Here is a 25,821-nt window from a genome sequence, read left to right as displayed (position 1 = left end):
ATTTTATGGCCTAGACTTCTTAGGCTAGGACAAGACTTCTATTCGCGTGGGACTAATTACCTGTTTGGCTGACGAGGGAGCAGCATTAACCATCTAGTCCCATGGACCAAGCATGTTACCTCTACAGCACTCCGAATTTGCACTCAAGCTTTGGGAGGTTACCAAGTTCCTTAAATGCTTACCTGAAAAACCATGCAGTTCCTTGCTTTGACAATTATGCCTATTTTTTCAAGCTCTGCTGTGTAAACAGATCGGCTAACAGCTTTATCATTGAAAAGAAACTCAGAACAACTACCTAATAAAAGGAAGAAATAACAAAATTTAAGTATCATGTAAACAAATATTTAAACTATTAATTTACGTTGTGCATTTGACACTTTATTTAATCAGTTCACCTGTTCCCCTTTTGTAAATCAAGAATATCTACACTTCTTCTGAGGTCCAGAAGGAGGTGAGTGACAAACCATGTGAAAGTCTCTGGTGAAGATGAGACGGGGGGAGGGAGGGAGGGGGAAAACAAGGTTGATATCAGGGTAGAGGGTCTGCTATAGACAACTAGATCAGGAGGAAGTAGTGGAGGAGGCATTTCTATGAGAAACTTCTAGAACAGAAATATCCAAAACATAAGACCTGTTAGTAATGGTGGATTTTAACTACCCAGATATCTGGTGGGAAAGTAATATGACAAAACACAAAATGTCCAATAAGTTCTTGGAATGTGTTGCACAGAACTTTTTATTTCCGAAGGTAGTGGAGAAGAGCAGCCATTTTAGGCCTGATACTGACTAACAAGAAGGAATTGGTTGCAAATCCAAAAGTGGAAGAGAACTGACAGTAATCATAATATGATACATTTCATGATTTGAAAGAAAGGAAAAATTGAGGGCAGCAGAATAAGGAGGGGGGGGGAAAAAGACTTCAAAAAAGCAGACTTTAACAAACTTGGAGAACTGGTAGGGGAGGTTCCATGGGAAGAAAAGATAAGTGGAAAAAGGAGTTCAGGAGAGCTGGCAGCTTCTCAAGGAGATAATATTAAAGACACAACAGCAAACTATCCCAATGGGAAAGAAAGATAGGAAGAACAATAAGAGGCCAATTGAGCTGCATCAGGAGCTCTTAAATGACCTGAAAATCAAAAAGGAATCCTACAGAAAGTAGAAACATGAACAAATTGCTAAGGATGAGTACAGAAGACTAGTACAAGCATGTAGGTACAAAATGAGAGAGGCTACAGCGCAAAATGACTTACACCTAGCAAAGCACATAAAAAGGCAGTAAGATGTTCTATATATATACACAGGAAAGTGTAGATCTTAGCTACTACTACTTAGCGGGAAAGGAGAGCTACTAACTGACTACACCATGATGGAAGAGGTTCATGCCTGTTTTACTTCAGTCTACACTAAGAAGGTTAATTGTCATTGGATGCTTAACACAATTAAACAACAAAATGGAAGGAATGCAAGCCAGAACAGGGAAAGAAGAGATTAAATATTTAGCTAAATTAGATGTATTCAAGTTGTTAGGGCCTGACAAAGTTCACTCTAGGGTACTTAAAGAACTAGCTGAAGCAATCTCAGAACCATTAGAGATTACCTTCGAGTTACTAGCCAAGTGGATAGGAGGGGAGGAAGCAGTAAACATGATATATCTTGATTTCAATAAAGTTTTTGACACTGTCCCACTTGACACTCTCATAAGCAAGCTAGGATAAAGTGGTCTATATGAAATTGCTATAAAATGGATGCACAACTGTTGAAAAACCATACTCAAAGAGTATCAGTGAGTCACTATCAAACTGGGAGGTTGGATTTAATGGAGTCCTGCAGGGGTCTGTTCTGGTAATATTCAATATTTTTATCCATTACTTGGATTAATGGAGTGGAGAGTATGCTTATAAAATTTGCTGATGACGCTAAGTTGGGAAGGGTTGAAAGGACTTTAGAAGACAGGATTAGAATTCAAAGTGACCATGACAAATCAGAGTATTAGTCTGAAACCAACAAGATGAAATTCAATAGATAAGTTCAAAGTACTTAATTTAGGAAGGAAAAAAATTAAATATACCCTACAAAATGGGGAATAACTGGTTAGGTAGTACTACTGCTGAAAAGGGGTTATAGTGGATTACAAAATAAATGAGAGTCAATAATGTGATGCACTTGCAAAAAAAGCTAATATCATTCGGTGGTGTATTAACAGGAGTGTTGTACATAAGACACGGAAGGTAACTGTTCCAGTCTACTCAAAATTGGTGAGGGCTTCAGCTGGAGTACTGTGTCCAGTTTTACTTAAGGAAAGATATGGACAAACTGGAGAGAGTTCAGAGAAGAATTAAAAAAAAATGATCAACACTTTAGAAAACCTGAACTATGAGGAAAGAGTTAAAAATACTGGACATGTTTAGTCTTAAAAGACAACTAAAGCGGGACAGGATAACAGTCTCCAAATATTTTAAGGGCTGTTCTAAAGAGAACAGTAATCAGCTGCCCATGTCCACTGAAGGGAGGACAACTAGTAGTCATCTTAATCTATAGCAAGGGATCTTACATTAGATATTACAAAACACTATCAGACTAAGCCCTGGTCTACACTAGGACTTTAGGTCGAATTTAGCAGCATTAAATCGATGTAAACCTGCACCCGTCCACACGATGAAGCCTTTTATTTCGACTTAAAGGGCTCTTAAAATCGATTTCCTTACTCCACCCCTGACAAGTGGATTAGCGCTTAAATCGGCCTTGCCGGCTCGAATTTGGGGTACTGTGGACACAATTCGATGTTATTGGCCTCCAGGAGCTATCCCAGAGTGCTCCATTGTGACCGCTCTGGACAGCACTCTCAACTCAGATTCACTGGCCAGGTAGACAGGAAAAGAACCGCAAACTTTTGAATCTCATTTCCTGTTTGGCCAGCGTGGCAAGGTGCAGGTGACCATGCAGAGCTCATCAGCAGAGGTGACCATGATGGAGTCCCAGAATCGCAAAAGAGCTCCAGCATGGACCGAACAGGAGGTACGGGATCTGATCGCTGTATGGGGAGAAGAATCCGTGCTATCAGAACTCCGTTCCAGTTTTCGAAATGCCAAAACCTTTGTCAAAATCTCCCAGGGCATGAAGGACAGAGGCCATAACAGGGACCCGAAGCAGTGCCACGTGAAACTGAAGGAGCTGAGGCAAGCCTACCAGAAAACCAGAAAGGTGAACGGCCGCTCCGGGTCAGAGCCCCAAACATGCCGCTTCTATGATGAGCTGCATGCCATTTTAGGGGGTTCAGCCACCACTACCCCAGCCGTGTTGTTTGACTCCTTCAATGGAGATGGAGGCAATACGGAAGCAGGTTTTGGGGACGAAGAAGATGAAGATGAGGTTGTAGATAGCTCAAAGCAAGCAAGCGGAGAAACCGGTTTTCCCAACAGCCAGGAACTGTTTCTCACCCTGGACCTGGAGCCAGTACCCACCGAACCCACCCAAGGCTGCCTCCTGGACCCAGCAGGCGGAGAAGGGACCTCCGGTGAGTGTACCTTTTAAAATACTATACATGGTTTAAAAGCAAGCATGTGAAAGGATTACTTTGCCCTGGCATTCGCGGCTCTCCTGGATGTACTCCCAAAGCCTTTGCAAAAGGTTTCTGGGGAGGGCAGCCTTATTGCGTCCTTCATGGTAGGACACTTTACCACTTCAGGCCAGTAACACGTACTCGGGAATCATTGTACAACAAAGCATTGCAGTGTATGTTTGCTGGCGTTCAAACAACATCCGTTCTTTATCTCTCTGTGTTATCCTCAGGAGAGTGAGATATCATTCATGGTCACCTGGTTGAAATAGGGTGCTTTTCTTCAGGGGACACTCAGAGGAGCCCATTCCTGCTGGGCTGTTTGCCTGTGGCTAAAGAGAAATGTTCCCTGCTGTTAGCCACAGGGAGGGGGGAGGGTTGAGGGGGTAGCCACACGGTGGGGGGAGGCAAAATGCGACCTTGTAACAAAAGCACATGTGCTATGTATGTAATGTTAACAGCAAGGTTTACCCTGAAAGAGTGTAGCCACTGTTTTATAAAATGTGTCTTTTTAAATACCGCTGTCCCTTTTTTTTTCTCCACCAGCTGCATGTGTTTCAGTGATCACAGGATCTTCTCCTTCCCAGAGGCTAGTGAAGCTTAGAAAGAAAAAAAAAACAAAAAACCGCACTCGCGATGAAATGTTCTCCGAGCTCATGCTGTCCTCCCACACTGACAGAGCACAGACGAATGCATGGAGGCAAATAATGTTAGAGTGCAGGAAAGCACAAAATGACCGGGAGGAGAGGTGGCGGGCTGAAGATCAAATGTGGCGGCAGCGTGATGAGAGGAGGCAGGATTCAATGCTGAGGCTGCTGGAGGACCAAACCAGTATGCTCCAGTGTATGGTTGAGCTGCAGCAAAGGCAGCTGGAGCACGGACTGCCACTACAGCCCCTGTGTAACCAACCGCCCTCCTCCCCAAGTTCCATAACCTCCACACCCAGACGCCCAAGAATGCGGTGGGGGGGCCACCGGCCAACCAGCCACTCCACCACAGAGGATTGCCCAAAAAAAAGAAGGCTGGCATTCAATAAATTTTAAAGTTGTAAACTTTTAAAGTGCTGTGTGGCATTTTCCTTCCCTCCTCCATCACCCCTCCTGGGCTACCTTGGTAGTCATCCCCCTATTTGTGTGATGAATGAATAAAGAATGCATGAATGTGAAGCAACAATGACTTTATTGCCTCTGCAAGCGGTGATCAAAGGGAGGAGGGGAGGGTGGTTAGCTTACAGGGAAGTAGAGTGAACCAAGGGGTGGGGTGTTTCATCAAGGAGAAACAAACAGAACTTTCACACCGTAGCCTGGCCAGTCATGAAACTGGTTTTCAAAGCTTCTCTGATGCGTACCGCGCCCTCCTGTGCTCTTCTAACCGCCCTGGTGTCTGGCTGCGCATAACCAGCAGCCAGGCAATTTGCCTCAACCTCCCACCCCGCCATAAACGTCTCCCCCTTACTCTCACAGATATTGTGGAGCACACAGCAAGCAGTAATAACAGTGGGAACATTGGTTTCGCTGAGGTCTAAGCGAGTCAGTAAACTGCACCAGCGCACCTTTAAACGTTTAAATGCACATTCTACCACCATTCTGCACTTGCTCAGCCTGTAGTTGAACAGCTCCTGACTACTGTCCAGGCTGCCTGTGTATGGCTTCATGAGCCATGGCATTAAAGGATAGGCTGGGTCCCCAAGGATAACTATAGGCATTTCAACATCCCCAACAGTTATTTTCTGGTCTGGGAATAAAGTCCCTTCCTGCAGCTTTTGAAACAGACCAGAGTTCCTGAAGATGCGAGCGTCATGTACCTTTCCCAGCCATCCCACGTTGATGTTGGTGAAATGTCCCTTATGATCCTCCAGAGCTTGCAGCACTATTGAAAAGTACCCCTTGCGGTTTATGTACTCGGCGGCTTGGTGCTCCGGTGCCAAGATAGGGATATGGGTTCCGTCTATGGCCCCACCACAGTTAGGGAATCCCATTGCAGCAAAGCCATCCACTATGACCTGCACATTTCCCAGGGTCACTACCCTTGATATCAGCAGATCTTTGATTGCGTGGGCTACTTGCATCACAGCAGCCCCAACAGTAGATTTGCCCACTCCAAATTGATTCCCAACTGACCGGTAGCTGTCTGGCGTTGCAAGCTTCCACAGGGCTATCGCCACTCGCTTCTCAACTGTGAGGGCTGCTCTCATCTTGGTATTCATGTGCCTCAGGGCAGGGGAAAGCAAGTCACAAAGTTCCATGAAAGTGCCCTTACGCATGCAAAAGTTTCGCAGCCACTGGGAATCGTCCCAGACCCGCAACACTATGCGGTCCCACCAGTCTGTGCTTGTTTCCCGAGCCCAGAATCGGCGTTCCACAGCATGAACCTGCCCCATTAGCACCATGATGCATGCATTGGCAGGGCCCATGCTTTCAGAGAAATTTGTGTCCATGTCCTGATCACTCACGTGACCGCGCTGACGTCGCCTCCTCGCCCGGTATCGCTTTGCCAGGTTCTGGTGCTGCATATGCTGCTGGATAACGCATGTGGTGTTTAATGTGCTCCTAATTGCCAAAGTGAGCTGAGCGGCCTCCATGCTTGCCTTGGTATGGCGTCCGCACAGAAAAAAGTCGCGGAACGGTTGTCTGCCATTGCTCTGACGGAGGGAGGGGCGACTGACGACATGGCTTACAGGGTTGGCTTCAGGGAGCTAAAATCAACAAAGGGGGTGGCTTTACATCAATGAGTATTTCAGGCAGGACTTCACAGAGGGTTCCAATAAGAAATGGTGCACCTAAGTTATTTTTCTTATTGGAACAAGCAGGTTGGTCTGGCCTCTGATTGATACATGGCTAGATTTACCTCGCTGCACCTTCTCTGTGAGTGACTGCAGTGTGACCTAGAGGAATGAGTCCCCTAGACAGGGGAGGAGGCAAATGAGTACAAAACAAATCTGGTCTATTTCTTGTTTTGATCCACTCCATCTATCTTTTACATCTTTGGCTGGCAGCAGACGGTGCAGAAGGACTGCATGCCATCCACATCTCATGGCTGCTCGGCAGAAGATGGTACACTACGACTGCTAGCCATCCTCATCTCTTGCCTGCCCGGCAGAAGATGGTACAGTATGACTGCTAGCAATTCGTATCGCCTGCCTGCTCACCATAAGACAGTTCAGTAGGACTGACTGCAGGACTAAAGAGAATGATCTGGTCAAGTCACTCCAAATTTAGTCCCTGCGCCCATGTCTGCCCAGGCGCTCCCAGGCGACATGGCCAGGAGCACCTCGGACACGAAGAGGACGGCTACCAGTCGTACTGCACCGTCTGCTGCCAGAAGGCAATGGGTTGCTGCTACTGTGTAGCAATGCCGTACCGCGTCTGCCAGCACCCAGGAGACATACGGTGACGGTTACCTGAGCAGGCTCCATGCTTGCCGTGGTATGGCGTCTGCACAGGTAACTCAGGAAAAAAGGCGCAAAATGACTGTCTGCCCTTGCTTTCACGGAGGGAGGGAGGGAAGGGAGGCCTGACGATATGTACCCAGAACCACCTGTGACAATGTTTTAGCCCCATCAGGCATTGGGATCTCAACCCAGAATTCCAATGGGCAGCGGAGACTGCGGGAACTGTGGGATAGCTATCCACAGTGCAACGCTCTGGAAGTCGACTCTAGCCTCGGTACTGTGGAAGCACTCCACCGAGTTAATACACTTAATGCACTTAGAGCATTGTCTGTGGGGGGACACACACTCGAATATATAAAACCGATTTCTAAAAAACCGACTTCTATAAATTCGATCTTATTCCGTAGTGTAGACATACCCTAACAAAGTATTGCAACAGGTTACCAAGGGAAGTTGTGGAATCCTCATCATTGGAGGCTTTTAAGAACAGCTTAAACATGGTCTAGGTAATCCTGCTTCAAAATGGAGGGTGGACTAGATGACCTCTCGAGGTCCCTTCTAGCTCTACATTTCTGTGATTCTATGATCTCCAGAATGCAACCATTATTTTCAAATATGGACATTACAGCATTAGCCACACCTGTTACTACCAGTCTTTACTATCATAACATACTCAGGACTACCCCTTAAGTCCACTCGGGCACTGGAGCTAGAGCAGACACAGCTGCTCTCCTCCTGAGTGGCGTGGGGCAGTTGCATCTCCTTTGCTCAGGTCTCTGCACTGGCTTCCTTTTCTTTTCTATGTGGGATTCGAGGTGTCAATCTTTAAAGACTGGAATGGTCAGTGACCATTAGATACAGCTACCAATCCTATACCTCACCTAAAAGTAATTAGGATTGGATTTGAGAGTGCTTCCAGTGTTGGAAACCGTGGCCCAGATTCTCAAAGGTATCTAGGCACCTAACTCCCATTGATTTCAATGAAAGTTAGGAGTCTAAATAGCACAGAGAATTTGGGCTTTCGTCCATAATATGGCTTTCACAGAGGAATTCCCCATGGAACTCACTTCCTTTGGTAAACTCTCAGAGCCACAGTTGGGCAATCATGGGGGGGGGGGGGGCAAGGGGGAACTTAACATGTATTTTGTTTAGCATCTGATTAACTCTTCTTCTTGGTTACTGTTTTCATCCTTATAATTACAACACTGGGCTACCATGAAAAGGTACTATAAAAATTGGCTTAATTCCAAAGGATTAATTAGCCCATGTTGTACCATCAGATTATTATATATTTAAGATTTAAAAATAAATACTCCACTGCAAGTTTTCTGTATCGAACAGAAAATATTTGAAACAAAACCTACTACACCTCTACCCTGATATAATGTGGTCCTCGGGAGCCAAAAAAAACATCTTACCACGTTATAGATGAAACCGCATTACATCGAACTTGCTTTGGCCTCAAGCATTTCCATTACTAATAGTCACTTCCCGCCCCCTGACTGAGTCCTCAGAACCCCCGACCCATCCAACCCCCCCCGCTCCTTGTCCCCTGACTGCCCCCTCCAGAGACCCCCCCATCCCTAATCACCCCCAGGACCCTACCCAACCCCCCTGCTCCCTGTCCCATGACTGCCCCGACCCCTATCCACACCCCCACCCCCTGACAGGCCTCCCGGGACTCCCACACCCTACCCAACACCCCCCCGTTCCCCATCCCCTGACAGCCCTGCCCCTAGAACCTCCGAACCATCCAACTCCCCCTTCTCCCTGACACCTCCTCCTCCCCTGAGACCCTCTGCCCCTTATCCAGTCCTTCAGCCGGGCACCCTTAACACGCCACTCAGAGCAGCGTGTCGGAGCCAGACACGCTGATCCACCGGACAGTTCAGCCCCACCCCCCAGAGCGCTTCTTTACCGCATTATATCCGAATTCGTGTTATATCTGGGTAGAGGTGTACTTACCTCGAATGATTCTTGAAAATGTTTTCTCTTCTCCATTCTCTTCACAGTACACTATTTTCACACTTGCAGTAGAGGAAAATGGCTTTCCAACATGTGCTCCATGAATAAGTTCTCGAACACTTTTCACTCTTAAATTTGCTGTTCTTTCACCCATTACAAAACTAAGGGCATCCATTATGTTTGATTTTCCTTTAAAATGAGCAAAAACATTAACTTTTAATTTTTTAGAGTTGGATAGGTATGAATAGCCGACTACAATCTTTTATTTCTATCTCAGTTTTGTTGTCTTCCAGAACCTATGAATGCATTTAAGAAACATCTATTTAAAATAAAATTTTAGAAGAGATTTACATGATTATAAATTCAAATTTCAAACAACAGCAAGTATCAATGTCTGCAACAGATTAACTATTATAAAAGTGTTTCACCACTGAATTCCATACTTAATTTATGACACATCCAGGTCTATACACCCTTTATCTAAGCATGTCTAATCTCTCCCCTTTACTTCAGTTTGCCTGACAATATCAGTTGCTCAGGACATACTACGGTCATTGATAACGTTATTTCATAATGCATTTAGAACTCTTTCTTACAGATTCTTGAATTCCAAATAATGTCTTTTTCATATTTCCTTACACTATTATGAATAATTTTTCTGCTAATATTTCTAATACTTAGCACATTATCTTTCCACCAAAACTTTTCTCCCCTCACCCTTTCTCTTATCTGTCATTCATGATAGCACCCTCATTTTTCTGATCTCCCAGAATCACTACTTCAGCATTACACTGTATCTCCCTCTCTCTTGCCCTCCGGCCCAAAATAGGAGAAGAGGGGGAAAAAAGGGGGAAAAAATAAGAATATTCTTGAACTGAATGTTGGGGATTACACAGTATCAGAGTTTCTTCTGGCTACTGATTCATCTAATTTATGCTGATTTAACTGGATGAGAATCTGAAAAACTTCACTCAATATTTTGAACATTAGAAACAGTGGGGGACAGGGTTGGAGTGATCCACTAACACATAAAATTAAATTAAAGCAATGAAAAATATTAACCAATACTACTTTGCATTTCTCAGACAGCTTAAATGTGGAAACTAAAAGCAAAGAGGGGTGAAGATACTTAATCAAGAGCCGAATAAGTCAATGGCAGAGCTGGAAACCGAACCCAAATGTCCCAAATCCTAAGCCCCTGCAGTAACCACTGGACAACTCTCTCTCTCCTTGGATAAGACTGTTATAGCGTCTACTGCTTTTTCTACACAGGTCCCTGACAAAAAAATCTCCCATTGGTTGAGCTGTGGTAGGTGATGCAAAACAATGCATGGCCACGTTTTTACTATCACTTAAGTTAAACTTCCTCCAAATGTGATCAAAACAAGAACAGATCCAGCTATCAGGGCTTGATCCGTGCTGTGATTCCCAACAGCGCCAACTGGAGAGGATGTGTAAGGCTGTGTCTACATTGCACTGTCTACTAGTAATAATAATAGAGAAATTTGCACCACTGTAAGTTTGTTTTGAGTAGAGAAAGTGGTAGAGGTCAGGCTGAGTTCAGTGATAACTACCTTAGGCTTTATCTTCACTGCTTTGAAAGGTTTTGTTTTGTTTTCCCCCAATGAGATTATAGAGCACAATCATTATTTCGCAGCAAAACCCCCAGTGGAGACAAGGCCCTTGTTGTGTTTGCCCTGAGGTAGCCGGGCAAGATCAGCACCCCAAGCCTGGACTGACCCCACAACTTAGTCTGGGGCTGGTAAAGCCTTGCCTGCACTAGAATTTGACAGCGCAACAGCTTGCACGTGTTAGTCACCCTGAGGTAAACACACACCTGTCATCAGTGAAGACAAGGCCCTGACTTGGCCTTTTTGTCTAGAGGGGATGCACCCTGGGTTGCCGGACACCACCACGCAGCCAGACAAGGCCTGCTTTACGGATGTCTACGCAGCAAGCGACAGGAAGTGTGAACCCAGTGTGATGAACTCCAGCTTGCAGAGCTCAGGCTACCTCTCTAAAACGAGCTGGATAGACGCTAGGGCTGGGCCTCTTTAGCTCATCCCTGGCTTCAGACCCCCCCAAGCGCTGTGTCCACACTGGGGTTTGGATGTTGCAGGTCCAGCAGAGTAACTGGCATTTTGCCAGTGGGATCAGGGCAGCTGCAGCCACCACTCCTCTGGGGTCTGGCCAGGAGGGGAGTCACTATCCCAGGGTGGGGTAGCTGCCCTATCCCCAGGCTGGGCCCCGCCCAGCAAAGCCCCGGAGCCCAGTGGGCTGTGGCCTGGCCTCCCCTACCTGATCCGTTGGGCCCAATGATGCAGTTGAATTTCATGAAGGGGCCGATGCTCTGCCGCCCCCGCCATGACTTGAAGTTCTCCAGCAGCAGCAGCTTCAGGTAACCCATCCCCGCGGGGTGGAGCGAACCGGGACCCCCGAGGGGACGGCGGCCGTTAATGTCCGAAACTCCCCTCCTCTTAGTAGTTGGTTTATATGTGGGGGGGGGTGCGCGCGCGCGCAGGGGTAGACAGGTGTCACGCGCACCTTCCGCGCCGCGCGCCTCCCTCAGGCAACCTGCGGCTTCACAAAAGCGGGACCACACAGCGCGAGACACCGAGGCGAAGCTGCCGCGTGCTAGTTCCCGCGGGAAAGGACGGCTTGCCTCGCGAGATTTCTGAGGGGCGCGGGACCACGCAGCGCGAGACACCGAGGCGAAGCTGCCGCGTGCCAGTTTCCGCGGGAAAGGACGGCTTGCCTCGCGAGATTTCTGAGGGGCGCGGGACCAGGGAGGAGGAGCCAAGGGGGAGAGGGATACGACCGCGGAAATCGGGGCGGGGGCCTCGTTCCCGTAGCAACCTGCTCTGTTGACATCGCCCGGCGGCGGCAGCGGCGGCCTGGGGCTGGGCCGCCCGGTGCAGGTCGGTGCTCGGCCCCGGGGTGGGGAATAAGGGCTCCGGGAGATCGTCGTGGTTCGGCCTGGGTGGGACCTCGCCCCCGGCGGGCACCATGCGCAAGCTGGGCCTGCAGCGGGACCTGGCCGAGGCGGCTGCGCTGGAGCGGAGGCGGCAGGGCGAGCTGCACAGGCAGAGCCGCATCTTCAACGCCCGAGTCAGGACCGCCGGGGTAAGCGGGGTGCGCCTGCCAGGGGAGCGCGGTGGGGGGCTGCCGCCTCGTGGCGCAGTCTAGGGGCGGGCAGGCGGACTGACCCAAACTACCGCGCGGGACTGTGGGGTGCCGACTTCTACGGGGATCGATTAAATGAACGATCATACATCGGGACTCAAAGGCCACAAGCACCTGGAAACGTGGTTTCCAGGGACCAGAAATACCCAACCCAGGAGTGACCGTGTGGGGGGTTTTGCCCTGGGGTCTCAAAGTACTTTACAAAGGTGAGAGTCTTTATCCCCTTTAATAGACAGGGAAGCACCGAGGCATGCTGGGTGGACTCACATTTAGAAGGCACTCCAATTTAGACAGCCTCTCACTCAACATTTCCAGGGTTGGAAGATTACCTCTGCAGTTCTTATATGGGTAGCTCATCCTGCTTCCCTTGAAACCAAGGACAAAACTTCAGCTTTCTTTAATGGAAACCGAATCAGACCCTGTGTGGGTGCATATTTAGGCTGCAGGGCTGGCCTTACCATGAGGCGAACTGAGGCGACTGCCTCAGGTGCCAGACTTGGGGGGGGTGCCAGTAGGACCCAGAGTTTCAAAGTTTTGGCCCAAGCGAGGGGGCATAGGGGCGTCATTTGAGCTCCCCGCCTCAGGTGCCAAAATGTTGTGGGCCGGCCCTGTTAGGCTACGTTTACGCTACTCACACTACTTGCGGTGGCATGTTAGGTGTATGTAGCTACACGCCACAGTGACAAGGAGGCAGTGTCCACACTGCGGTGTGTATCTACTCGTGTCAGTGAAAGGCTATACAGCAGGGATGAGGTAGTGGGGAGCTGCTGAAGTCTTTCCCTATGGTAAACATACCTTTATGTCTGTAGGGCTTGATTCCCCACTGCCCTGCACCTTAAGTAGTCATTTACACTAGTGCAGAGCAAGTGGAAGGTGGGCGTAAGACACTACCAAATTAGAAAAGTAGCAACACTACTGTAAATAACTGCACAAGGTACTGACAACTGAGAATCAGACCCATTATATGTCTGTCTCTTCCAGTTTGTTTTTGTTTTTTGTGGGGTGGGGGACTTCACTAACTTACATAGGTACAATGAGGCTAAATTATGTTTGTAGTCCTTTGAAAGCCTCAGTTGTACTATAGGTAGGTCCCTACCAAATTCACGTTTCAGTATTGTCAAATTCACAGTCACAGGATTTGAAACTTGGTAAGTTTTATAGTGTTGTAACCCTGAGAGTCCCAACCCAGAAATGGATTGTGGGAAGGGGGGTCGCAAACCTGTTGTGGGGGTTATTGGATTGCCACCCTCCTGTCCTGTCCCTCCCCAGCTGGAGCTAGGAGCCCCCTTTGCTGGGGTGCTCCCAGCAGCACAGGGAAGACCGGACCCAACTCCACAAGTCTCCTTCAGCTGCAGGAACCCCTGGGGCCGCTGCCCAGTCCCAGAGTGTCCTGCAGCAGGGGGAGGTACCTGGAGATGGGTCTGGTCACTCCCCCTTCTCTCCCCCTTCACCCCCGAGCATCTGTGCAGGAGGTGGACAAGTCTTGTCCCTCCCCAGCTCAGCTGGAGCTAGGAGCTCCCTTTGGTGGGGCACTCCTAGGAACAAGGGGACATGGGATTTCACGAGGAAGGGCTTATTTCATGGTCCGTGATGCATTTTTCACAGCCGTTAAATTGGTAGGGCCCTAACTTTAGCCATTAAGAGTATATAACCTTCAGTGTTATGAATGGTTTCAGAGTAACAGCCGTGTTAGTCTGTATTCGCAAAAAGAAAAGGAGTACTTGTGGCACCTTAGAGACTAACCAATTTATTTGAGCATGAGCTTTCGTGAGCTACAGCTCACTTCATCGGATGCATACCGTGGAAACTGCAGCAGACTTTATATACACACAGAGATCATGAAACAATACCTCCTCCCACCCCACTGTCCTGCTGGTAATAGCTTATCTAAAGTGATCATCAAGTTGGGCCATTTCCAGCACAAATCCAGGTTTTCTCACCCTCCACCCCCCCACACAAATTCACTCTCCTGCTGGTGATAGCCCATCCAAAGTGACAACTCTCTACACAATGTGCATGATAATCAAGGTGGGCCATTTCCTGCACAAATCCAGGTTCTCTCACCCCCCTCCCAAAAACCGCACACACAGACTCACTATCCTGCTGGTAGTAGCTCATCCAAAGTGACCACTCTCCCTACAATGTGCATGATAATCAAGGTGGGCCATTTCCAGCACAAATCCAGGTTTTCTCACCCCCCCACCCCCATACACACACAAACTCACTCTCCCGCTGGTAATAGCTCATCCCAACTGACCACTCTCCAAGTTTAAATCCAAGTTAAACCAGAACATCTGGGGGGGGGGGTAGGAAAAAACAAGGGGAAATAGGCTACCTTGCATAATGACTTAGCCACTCCCAGTCTCTATTTAAGCCTAAATTAATAGTATCCAATTTGCAAATGAATTCCAATTCAGCAGTTTCTCGCTGGAGTCTGGATTTGAAGTTTTTTTTGTTTTAAGATAGCGACCTTCATGTCTGTGATTGCATGATGACATGAAGGTCGCTATCTTAAAACAAAAAAACTTCAAATCCAGACTCCAGCGAGAAACTGCTGAATTGGAATTCATTTGCAAATTGGATACTATTAATTTAGGCTTAAATAGAGACTGGGAGTGGCGAAGTCATTGTGCAAGGTAGCCTATTTCCCCTTGTTTTTTCCTACCCCCCCCCCCCCCCCCAGATGTTCTGGTTTAACTTGGATTTAAACTTGGAGAGTGGTCAGTTGGGATGAGCTATTACCAGCGGGAGAGTGAGTTTGTGTGTGTATGGGGGTGGGGGGGGTGAGAAAACCTGGATTTGTGCTGGAAATGGCCCACCTTGATTATCATGCACATTGTAGGGAGAGTGGTCACTTTGGATGAGCTACTACCAGCAGGATAGTGAGTTTGTGTGTGTGGTTTTTGGGAGGGGGGTGAGAGAACCTGGATTTGTGCTGGAAATGGCCCACCTTGATTATCATGCACATTGTGTAGAGAGTTAGCCCATCCAAAGTGACATCACCAGCAGGAGAGTGAATTTGTGTCTGGGGGTGGGGGGGTGAGAAAACCTGGATTTGTGCTGGAAATGGCCCAACTTGATGATCACTTTAGATAAGCTATTACCAGCAGGACAGTGGGGTGGGAGGAGGTATTGTTTCATGATCTCTGTGTGTATATAAAGTCTGCTGCAGTTTCCACGGTATGCATCCGATGAAGTGAGCTGTAGCTCACGAAAGCTCATGCTCAAATAAATTGGTTAGTCTCTAAGGTGCCACAAGTACTCCTTTTCTTTTAGTGTTATGAATGTATGAACAATTTTGTATTAGTATCACATAAAACTAGATTCAGAATTGGTGAAATCGGTTTCCATCCATTGACTTCAGTGGATTAGACCTGTTTATGACTGGTCTTAATTTGATCCTTAGAGTGTTAAGGTTGAATATCAATGAGTCATTGGAAGGATAATTTTACCTAAATTTTCTGTAAATCCTTGGATTTATGCCTGGGGCCTTTATGCCACAGTCACCTTAGTTACAAGGGAATAAGATGGACCAGTGGTCCATCTGATCCAGTATTCTGTTACCAGTAGTGGCCAGTGCTAGATGCTTCTGAGGAGGATGCAAGAAATCGTGTACTTGGCAATTGTCGGACAGTTTGCCCACACAGGTAAAGTAACTAGACAACTGAAGACCAGTTTCTTGCACAGGGACATTCATCATTTGGCTTTTGCCATGACTTATATGTCTACTACATGATTTTAAAAGTTTAAAAGATAAATCCTCAGCTGATGTAAATCTGCATATTTCCACTTAATGGAACTGTGCTGATCTGTACCATCTGAGGATCTGGCCCAAAGACTTTTGCACTAGTATGTTGAATCAATTTGCAGGAGAGACAAACATAAGAAATGAAAGATAAACCTAAGAAAGGATTCTATACATGTTTTTGTTGGTTTAAATTAAAATAGTGTAATGTATTCAACATGTTTCAGAGTAGCAACCTTGTTAGTCTGTATCCGCAAAAAGAAAAGGAGTACTTGTGGCACCTTAGAGACTAACCAATTTATTTGAGCATAAGCTTTCGTGAGCACTGAATGCATCTGATGAAGTGAGCTGTAGCTCACGAAAGCTTATGCTCAAATAAATTTGTTAGTCTCTAAGGTGCCACAAGTACTCCTTTTCTTTTTGTATTCAACATGTGAAAGGTAACATTCGGAGTGGGGGTTGTCCTGTGCTCTGAAATTAAGCATAGCACAAAGTAGAAAGATCCTGAAGCCTACAAAATATACAGTATATTTGTGCTTCCAGTCACATTTTTAAAGTGCTTGTATACTACATACGGGCATAGATTTTAATATTATCAGTTCTGTTTAGCTGCTACTTCTGAAGAAGTTTGAAGCAAGCCAGTATCTGACTTCTGAACACTCCACAAATGTTGGAAAAGAGACTGAATCAAAAAGGGCAGGGAGCGTACAGAGTGGTTCACTGGCATGGGAATGGGAGTCAGGAGACCTTATTTCTATTCTTAACTGCCATTAACTTATTGTGTGATCTTAGGTAAATCACTTTCCCTCTTTATGCACACCTTACCTCATCTGCAATGTGGGGTTAATTATGCTCACCCCAGTCTTTGTAAACGTGCTCTGAGATATTTAGCTTTTTTCATTTATAGAAGAGCTAATTTAATTTAGAGCTTATTCTTCTCAGCATCAGGAATTTCTTAAAAGAATGCAAATACAAAACCAAATCAAAAATGAATATGAACTAACATGTACACAGTACGTATATGTACACATAAGGTGTAAAATTACAAATAAAGAAAGATTATTATAAGACAGATTAGAAAAACAGTTGGATGCCTCAGCATAGCAAATAATTCATCACTGCAATGCTATTGATATCTTGGCATGCAGTTAGTGCAATAACTAGCATTTCAAATGCTCTCAGGTTGGCATTCTGGACTATTCAGATGAGTACTAAAGATCTGCGTGATTTGGAGCAGTTCTTTTCTGGGTATTTTCTGGAGAAGAGAAAACTGTTCAGAGAAGGTATATAGCTGGTACAGTAGTTCGAAATTTGTATAATCTGTCCAGTCTTTATTTGTCCATTTTATGCCTAGAATCTACCAAAGGAAGCATCTTTAATTTTTCCTTAACTTGTTACAGAAATTGTGAAGAACTTTATTAACCAAATATTTCCTCATAACTTAATTTATATTAAGAATCCAGTACTGCATGGTTTTGAACTTTATTTATCATTTGAAGGTATTCTAGGACTTCTGCTGCTTTCATACTTCATAAGATCAGACTTTGTTTCTTCCCCTAATCAGCATATTCAGCAATCCTAGTTCTGGTCTACACTGGGGGGATCGATCTAAGATACGCAACTTCAGCTACGAGAATAGCGTAGCTGAAGTCGACGTATCTTAGCTCGACTTAGAATCACTTACTTCGCATCCTTGCGGCACGGGATCGATGGCCACCACTCCCCTGTTGACTCCACTTCCGCCTCTCACCGTGGTGGAGTTCCGGAGTCGCTGAGCAATCGGGGATCGATTTATCGCATCTACGCTAGACGCGATAAATCAATCCCCGATAGATCGATCACTATCCGGCGGGTAGTGTGGACGTGGCCCTAGGCAGCATCGCACCATATGTCTTTTCTACTGTGATCTGTTTTGAGAGCACTTGCTTAATCCCAATAGAAAATAATAATTACTACCTTTCATTTTTCATCCAAGGATCTAAAAGTGCTTTACCAAGATGAATAAGGATTATTATCCCACTTTTATAGATACAAAAAGAAATTAAGTCACTTGGCCAAGGTCACACAGAAAATCTGTGGAAGAGTCAGGGACAGAACCCCAATTGCATGCTGAAAACACCAGACACAATGCTTCACGCTGTGAAGGCTGAAAATTCCCTCTTACTGCCACCTCCGCCTCCAACAGATGTGTGAGGCTAAATGGTAGATTTTACAACTGAAAACTATTATAACTCTATTATAATGTGAATGTCAAAAACCTTTACAACTATTTAATATATGTAAATGGATGAAAGATAAGTAAATTAAGTAGGAATGCCCTCTACAGTGGAAGAAACATTTCATCTAGTGTATTGGAGCTCAACCTAACCTTGTAATGTTATTTTGTTTCAGAATAAGAATGTACCTGTTGCTATTAGAATGAAATGAACAAACAGAAATATTATTGTTGGATTTTCTTTTTGCAGCCACATACTTTAAATAGTAAAGTGCCTGTAATTTACCATTAAAGTCATTTCACTGGCAATAACATAATTCACAGCTGTTTAAAATTATAATTTTGCAAGGCAAATTCATTCATTTCTGGCTCAAGGGGACATTTTAATATAAAAGGTTGGACTAAAGCCTGTAAACATACTTTAAATATTTTCAATAGAATAAATAATTTTTACAGAGCTTAATTTTTTTATTGTAATAGGTTGATAAGGATGCTTTGGATACTCAAATCAATGATAAGAAGATTCAAGAGGCAAATGAGAAAGCACGACATGAAATAATTGGTACATTTATTGTTATATAAATAATACAATTTTGTATTGGTATATGTAAACATTTGTACTCTGTTTTGTGATCTTTTCTCACCATTTTCTCCTTTTTAAATGTTTCCACCAGTCTTTTCCTGAGTATTTGCTGCTGTGGAAATGTAGGCAAAGATATTAAAAATGGGTACTAAAAATTAGACACCTCTATAAGTGGCCTGAAGACTACTCCTGGATGAATTCTGCGCAGCTGCGCACACGCATAATTGATGTGCTGTGCATAATTTTTTTTCCCCATAGACAATAACTTCTGCCAGAAAGTTGCTGCAGTTATGCCTTTTGCCTACCAGGGGCTGCTGTGGCGCTAGAACAGAGAAGCCACTCCCGAGCAATCCCCAGCTGTGATAGGAAAGGGAAGAGGATAACTTCTTCACAGCGTCGGTGGGGCCAGGTCAAGAGACAGGGGATATGAGGGGACAGACAGCGTGGGACACATGGGGCTGCTGGGGGGGGGTCACAAACTGGGGTTCATAAGGGCTATTGGGGGAGGACACACTGGGGCAGTGGCTGAATGGGAGTGGAGGCACAGAGCCACACAGGGACAAGGGGAGGGAATGCAGGGACACATGGGGGAGGGAGTGGCTGAGTGGGGGTACAGGGACACATGGGGGAAGAGGGATGCCTGAGTGGGGGCACAGAGACATGGGATGGGGGGTACAAGGACACATGGTGATTGGAAGAGGGGCTGACGGGTGCAGGGACACATGGGGAGTGGGTGTCTGAGTGGGGGTGGAGGAAGATGGGCGGGGGGGAGGGTGCAGGGACACATGGGGACAGATGTGCCTGACTGAATGGGAAAGGCCAGGGGTCAGCCAGAGTCTGCATGGGGGAGGCTCCCTAACAATTCCCCCTTGCCCTCCCAAAAAACCTGTTTCATATTTCTCCCACCCACACCCAACAACCCTCCAGGTTCACTCACAGGCTCTTTCCCTTTCCCTCAGCTCCTCAGTTACCCCTGACTCCCCCAAGCCTTTGCACTGCTTCTGGTGTGGGCGGTGGGGACATGGTTCTGTATTGTAGTTTAAATGCATTACACAAAGTTCTGTATTTATATGCCTCGTAAGGAATCTATTTGACAAAAAACATTTCCTGAATCTTTTTCATTGTCCGTAATATTACAGACATCCTTGCTGACAGGTATTTTGAAATACGTTACCAAAATAATTGAAACTGGTGTAATTATATTGTGTTATTTTGACAAATAAAATATGCAGAATTTTGCAGGATTTTAAAATATTATGTTTAGAATTTTAAATTTTTTGGTGCAGAATTCCCCCAGGAGTAGAAGACAATGGGAACTGTTGGCTTCTCAGCCCTTTTGAAAATCAGTTTAACTTAAAGCATATCAGAAGTCCCAGTGAACCCTGTGTGTAAAGTTAAGCTTATGCATAGGGCTACGAATTTGTCACAGAGGTCACGGAATCTGTGACTTCCAGAGACCTCCGTGACTTGAGCCCACAGCACCTGGGAGCTGCAGGGTCCCCCCGTTGCCCATGGTGGCTGGGAACTGCGAGGCCCCAAGCTCTCAGCTGCTGAGAGTGTCCCAGGAGCTCCCAGCTGCTGTGGATGGTGGGGGTGCCCCACAGTTCCTGGCCGCCATGGGCAGCAAGAGTGCACCGCAGCTCAGAGCCATGGGCAGAGGGGGGGCCGTTGCAGCTCCCAGCCGGTCCCCCAGCGATAGTATGGGGACCCCGCAGCTCCCCATTTTGTCATGCATATTTTTATTAAAAGTCACGGATAAATTCACGGGCTTCCATGAATTATTCTTTATTGCCCATGACCTGTCTGATTTTTACTAAAAATATGCATGACAAAATCTTAGTCTTACTTATGCATAATACTTTAAAGGATCAGACTTAGGATCCTCACTTTAGGCACTCATTTTGAAAACCTATGCTGTAGGAATCACTTACTGCTGTATCAGCAAATAAAGATACGTATGCACTAAAATGGTAATAGTTATCTGAGCAAAATTGTATTTTTCTTGTCCCACATTTAGTTTCAAAATGTAAATTCATTTCATAAACCTTGTCCATATGTGAGCACATGACTGATTGTTTTTCCCTCTTAATTCAGACATAGAAAGTATATCCTGTTTATTTTTCTATATCACCCTTGAAACAATATCTGTCTTCACTTGAGCGGGAAATTTTTTTTCCCCACACTGGGTAAAACTTCCGCCTAAGTCAATGGGAGTTTCCTATCAATAAGGTCTTCAGGATTTAGCTCACTCTTTATATTTGGATTTTTTTTATATTGCATCATGTATATGCTACATGCCATTAGGAAAGTGTATTTTAATTAATCCGATTCGGGAGTGTGGTATACTCATCAGTTCACTTGGGGAAGGTTGTACAGTTCTGCTAATATTAATAGAACCTGTGCCACTGAAGCACATGCATTGCAATATCTCTTTGCTCCTAGAGGTGCTCATTATGGACAGCCATCAGTATATAGATTGTTTTTGATAGAAACATGTATAATCTAAACCAGGGTTGTGAGTAGGAGCCATTGCTGAGTCAGGGCACAGATACATAATCATGCTGAGCACATCCCCTGACATCTAAGCTGCACCATGGCCCACTGTGGCTGGAATGCCCCTCGATGGTTTCATTTGCAAAGGGCCCACAGAGTAACCTCTCTATGGGTTCAAGAAGTGCCAAAATGTAGTAGCCAGCTTCTGCACTGCACAGCTGCTGCTGGTCATGATTTTCCTGGCAGGCATTGACTCACAATATCTAACAGAATTTGACCCTATAGGAAACTTCCAGAACATATGCATTCTGACAGGTATATACTTGTGAGTTATAGTTAAACAGTTAGACTGTGTACTCTGTGGGACAGGATCAGTTGCAAAGTTTGAACTGGAGGCGGTAATTAACAAATTCTCTAAAAAGCAATGGTGTTTGCCAATATTTTTTCCAAGCTATATCATTGGTGGTACATCATTTTAGAGTGCTGATTGTTATTTTTATAGTTTCTTGTGTTCCTAATAAGTAATTGTGTTTCAGTGACTACTGCAAATTAGTAGTAGATGCTGAGGAATTGCTCCACAGTACCTAGGATTGATATGCTACAACAAAATTTATTAGCAGTCTTATCTTCTGTCTTTATTTTATGTATATTTTGATTATATTTTCAGGCAAGTTTCTGGTGCCAAAGGTGATTAACAATTGAGAGTTTTTATAACTGAATGGCCCTATCATCTTAGAAAAATCATTTACCAGCTTTGACCTCCTAAATGACTTAAGTCTAGTAGTTTAAAGATTTATTTTCTAATCTTTTTTCAAGATCACATTCTTCATTTTTTACAATTCCCTGTACATTTTGAATCTCGTAGTTTTACCTTGTTTATAACCTTTTTGTAGCTGGTGAAATGAAGCAAAATGACAAGATCATCTGCATGTTAGAAGAACGACAGAAACAAGACATCAAAAACCTAAACAAAGCTGTCACTGAGTTTCAACAGAATTTTCAGAAGCCAGAAACTCGGCGTGAGTTTGATTTGTCTGACCCACAGGCCCTGAAGAAGGATACTCCTGCTCGCCTCTCTGACAGTGACCCTCGATGTACTGTATCTGGCTTGCAGAAGTTTCTAGGAGAAGATTTAAACTATGATCAGAGAGTGAAATTTCAAAAGGAGCAGTCAAGAGAATGGTCTCTACAGCAACAGAGAGACTGGAAGAATGCATTAGCAGACCAAAAATTTGCAGGTAACAAATGAAGGTAGAAGTTTGATTTTAATGTTTTTGTTTTGTTTTTTAAACAAATTCTACTGTGAATAATTTGCAAAACTGTAGAATAGCCCATTATGCCAATCTGTGATATAGGGAAAGTGCTGTGGGAATTTTAACTTCACACAGATATCCTGTGCAGACTCACAAAAATAAACTTGTTTTAATGTCTCAGTTAAAGTACTTGTATTGAGAACTTATGATGATCCCATGAATTTCTAATCTTCTTTTCCCCTATACACCTGAAATGAAGAGACTGGGTGGTTTTTAAAAAAAGCTTGTGTATTTTGAACGTTTAATTCAATGAAGTCAAGGTACTTGTTATGCTTTTATACTAATGTTACAATAGATAAAATGAAGCTCTGATTTATTTTTTTAGTTTCTGTCCTGAAAAAAGTGTTTTCTGGGGATAGTTACAATATTTTTTAAAAACTTTGTCCAAACAAGTTTTGAACAAACAAGTATTAAATAAAGTTTGCTTCATTTTTTACATTTCTAACCTGGATTCCTTGATATGTTAATTTATTGACTCATTAAACCTTCTATAATAAACCTTAACCATGGAATTTGGAAAGGGATACATGAGATGTCTTTCTGTTTAATATGTGAATAGTTCATCAACCAACAACTGTTTTAAAATTACATTTACATATGCATGGATGATAAGCCTTATCAACTAAATTCTGTTTTAATCTAATTTAGAGGATCTCCATGACAAGAACAGGATAGACCTAGATCAAAAAGCCATGGAACTACAAAGGAAAGACGTAGAAACCAGACAAGCTGTTTGTGCAGCTACCAAGGATTTTAATAGAACTCAGGTAAATTAATATTGGTTATAAAGAGGAAGGAATTGAGCAATTTTTTTTAAGTCATATAACAAAGTACAATGAGTAATGATGTTGCCACAAAGATTTGTCAGCAATTAAGTTCCAGTGTTGTTTTAGTAATCAGAAAATATGTTTTATGTACCTCTCTAAAGATATCCTCTGCCAGCATCCAGGAGCCAGCAGGGGAAAATGTCTGCCTAGATCTGGAGCTTTTGCTCAGCCTCACTAAAATCTGTCAATATCCACTGTACTAACACCACAGTTTTTTGTCTCTGCGTGGCTCATCCTGCTCTTTAACATCACAGTAGCAGATGGATCTGGTTTTAAACTCCCCAGACTCACCAGAAATTGTGAAGAATCGGAGGGTCTCTGATAGCCCTTTGCAGGGCAGCATGGCACCATTCGAGAAGCAGCAAGTCTACAATATGATAAAGCAGATAGCTGAAGAACAGATCCTGCTTCTGTAAATATCAGCAGGGGTTCTCAAACTGAAGGCTAGGACTCCTCAGGGGGTAAGGAAGTTATTACGTGAGGGGTCGTGAGCTGTCAGCCTCCACCCCAAACCCCGCTTTGCCTCCAGCATTTATAATGAATGTTATATTATATGAATATTAAAAAGTGTTATTAATTTCTAAGGAGGTTCACTCAGACGCTTGCTATGTGAAAGGGGTCACCAGTTCAAAAGTTTGGGAACCACTGTATCAGAGAATATCTCTGAAATTTAAATCATAACTGCAGCACACCAGGTCAGTTTGCAGGGGCTAATCTCCAGGATCAGGGAGGCAGAAGTTAGAATGTGTACCTTAGAAGACAATATGAACTCTATTATGATCAGTGCAGACCAAACATGTCTGATCCAAAAGCTGAAAAATAGAATTGATCTGTAAGGCCATCCAGAAGAAATAATTTGAGGGTGGTTGGATCTGTAGAATTTGTATAAGACACTACTTAAGATTTTCCTTCTACCCAGACAGAGCTGAATATAGAAAGGGCCCACTGCTCCTAGCCACCGAACCCTCAACTAATTCCAAGCCAAGCATTTATATTAAATTTTCTAAAATACAATGTGAAAGAATCCATTCTTAAATAATAATAATAAAGCCTGGGAAAAAGGAAACCTGAGATGGAAAGGGCATAGATAGTGATATTTCCCAACTACAGCCAGGAGGTAATAAAAAAAGAGCCCTGTTAAATATGTCAAGGAAGCAGGCCAAGGAGAAAGGACTGACCTATTTTATAGCCTTCCAAGCTCTCTTTCAGATGAAGGTGGATAGCCAGGCCCTTAACTTCTCGAAACTGGGAGAAGCAGAAAACTACATTCTATGGCTTTTTCTATAGAACCAAAATTACGTTGCCATGGGATTTGCTATTCAACACTTGCAATGCTGGGTGGTTGTTGTCAGAAGTGAGGGGATCCAGAGAAGTGCCCATCTCAGCTCTGTACTTCCCATATCTTCCATCATACCCATATTTAAAGCCAGGCGGAGCCATCAGACATTCATAGACTGAAATCAGCACAACACATCTCACTGAGCAAGAATCCAGACCAACCTGGCTCCCGTGGGGATAGTAACTATATCCTATCCGCTCTTTGAAACACCATATTGATTACTTTGCTTAACAAACTATATGAACTGCAGTTGGTTACTTATCAGTCCAGATCTCTTGACTCCATTTCTAATAAGGGTTATGAGCTTTTTTCCCCCATTGGTTTTGTTCTTCCAGGAGGAAGAGGAGTGGGGTGTGGGAAGGGTTGCCTTAATTAATGATTTTAAGAACAGCATACTGGTAAAGTATTCAATTTAAATTGCAGATATTGGGTAATGTGCACAGGGATGAGGGCATTATTTCACTTCCTGTGTGTTTAAGAGCTGGCCATTAGAGAGCCATACACTGGGATTTTGGACCCATCTGTCTATAGGAGGTGGTAAAGTAGTTTCTTGTTTCTCATCCCTCATTTTTCCAGTGGATCCACAAGCAGATATGTCTGGTAGGACTCTAACCTCCGATGCATAGTTATGTGCATTTAGCCCAGAAACCCTATTTAAAACATATTCAGCAATGTTCATCATCCCCCCCATCTCCTGCCTTTTGTGCGGGGAAGCACCAACGGGGAGGATTAGGCATATTCATATATTTTGCATTTGATGTGGAACAGAGAGGATGTGTTCATTCTGGCTACCCCTCTATCTTCCTGATCTTTTATCCCACTCTGACTTGAGAGCATTGGTCTTTCACACCTTTGCCTTGTTTTACACCCCCCTGTACTACCTCCTTTTAACACTCTTACCTACTTAACCTCTTGCCACTCTAGTTTCTCTTCTCCATCTAAATGCCTTTGTGACCAGTGTCCCGGGGGGGGGGGGGCACACTGAGATTATTCAATTAGGGTAAACTGTAAAGAATGGGGCAGATAATCCCCAGAGCTGGTGGATATTTCAATATTCTATCAAGCCAGCAGAAAACAGCTTCTATAATCCCTTACTGGTTGCACAGAAGCCCAGTATAGCAATCCAGCCTTGGGCTTCCACCCAGACACCCAAGTCAAATATGATGAGGATTACTGAAAATCTTATTCATCATATTAGAAAGTTCTACCAAT

General features: G+C 44.5%; 2 protein-coding genes across 5 annotated transcripts in view; one reads left to right on the top strand and one right to left on the bottom strand.

Moving 5' to 3' along the window:
* The window catches only part of SMC1B (structural maintenance of chromosomes 1B), a 64,852-nt gene extending 53,423 nt beyond the window's left edge, over nt 1–11,429 (bottom strand). The window contains exons 1-3 of the mRNA XM_048824849.2: nt 11,210–11,429; nt 8,912–9,100; nt 183–295 (exon numbers count right to left, since the gene is read on the bottom strand). Coding sequence (XP_048680806.1) covers nt 183–295; nt 8,912–9,100; nt 11,210–11,318 — 411 coding nt within the window. The 5' untranslated portion in view covers nt 11,319–11,429. The remainder of the gene's footprint in view (nt 1–182; nt 296–8,911; nt 9,101–11,209) is intronic.
* Nucleotides 11,430–11,749: 320 nt separating this feature from the next.
* RIBC2 (RIB43A domain with coiled-coils 2) overlaps nt 11,750–25,821 on the top strand; it is a 106,753-nt gene continuing 92,681 nt past the window's right edge. For all 4 annotated transcript variants that reach the window (XM_048824791.2, XM_048824780.2, XM_048824771.2 and 1 more), the window contains exons 1-4: nt 11,750–12,034; nt 18,535–18,616; nt 22,024–22,368; nt 23,092–23,210. In XM_048824791.2, coding sequence (XP_048680748.1) covers nt 11,918–12,034; nt 18,535–18,616; nt 22,024–22,368; nt 23,092–23,210 — 663 coding nt within the window. In that variant the 5' untranslated portion in view covers nt 11,750–11,917. The remainder of the gene's footprint in view (nt 12,035–18,534; nt 18,617–22,023; nt 22,369–23,091; nt 23,211–25,821) is intronic.

Source organism: Caretta caretta, chromosome 1 (genome assembly GCF_965140235.1).
Source record: "Caretta caretta isolate rCarCar2 chromosome 1, rCarCar1.hap1, whole genome shotgun sequence".
Taxonomy (NCBI): Eukaryota; Metazoa; Chordata; order Testudines; family Cheloniidae; genus Caretta; species Caretta caretta.
This window is presented reverse-complemented; position numbering and strand designations above follow the sequence as displayed.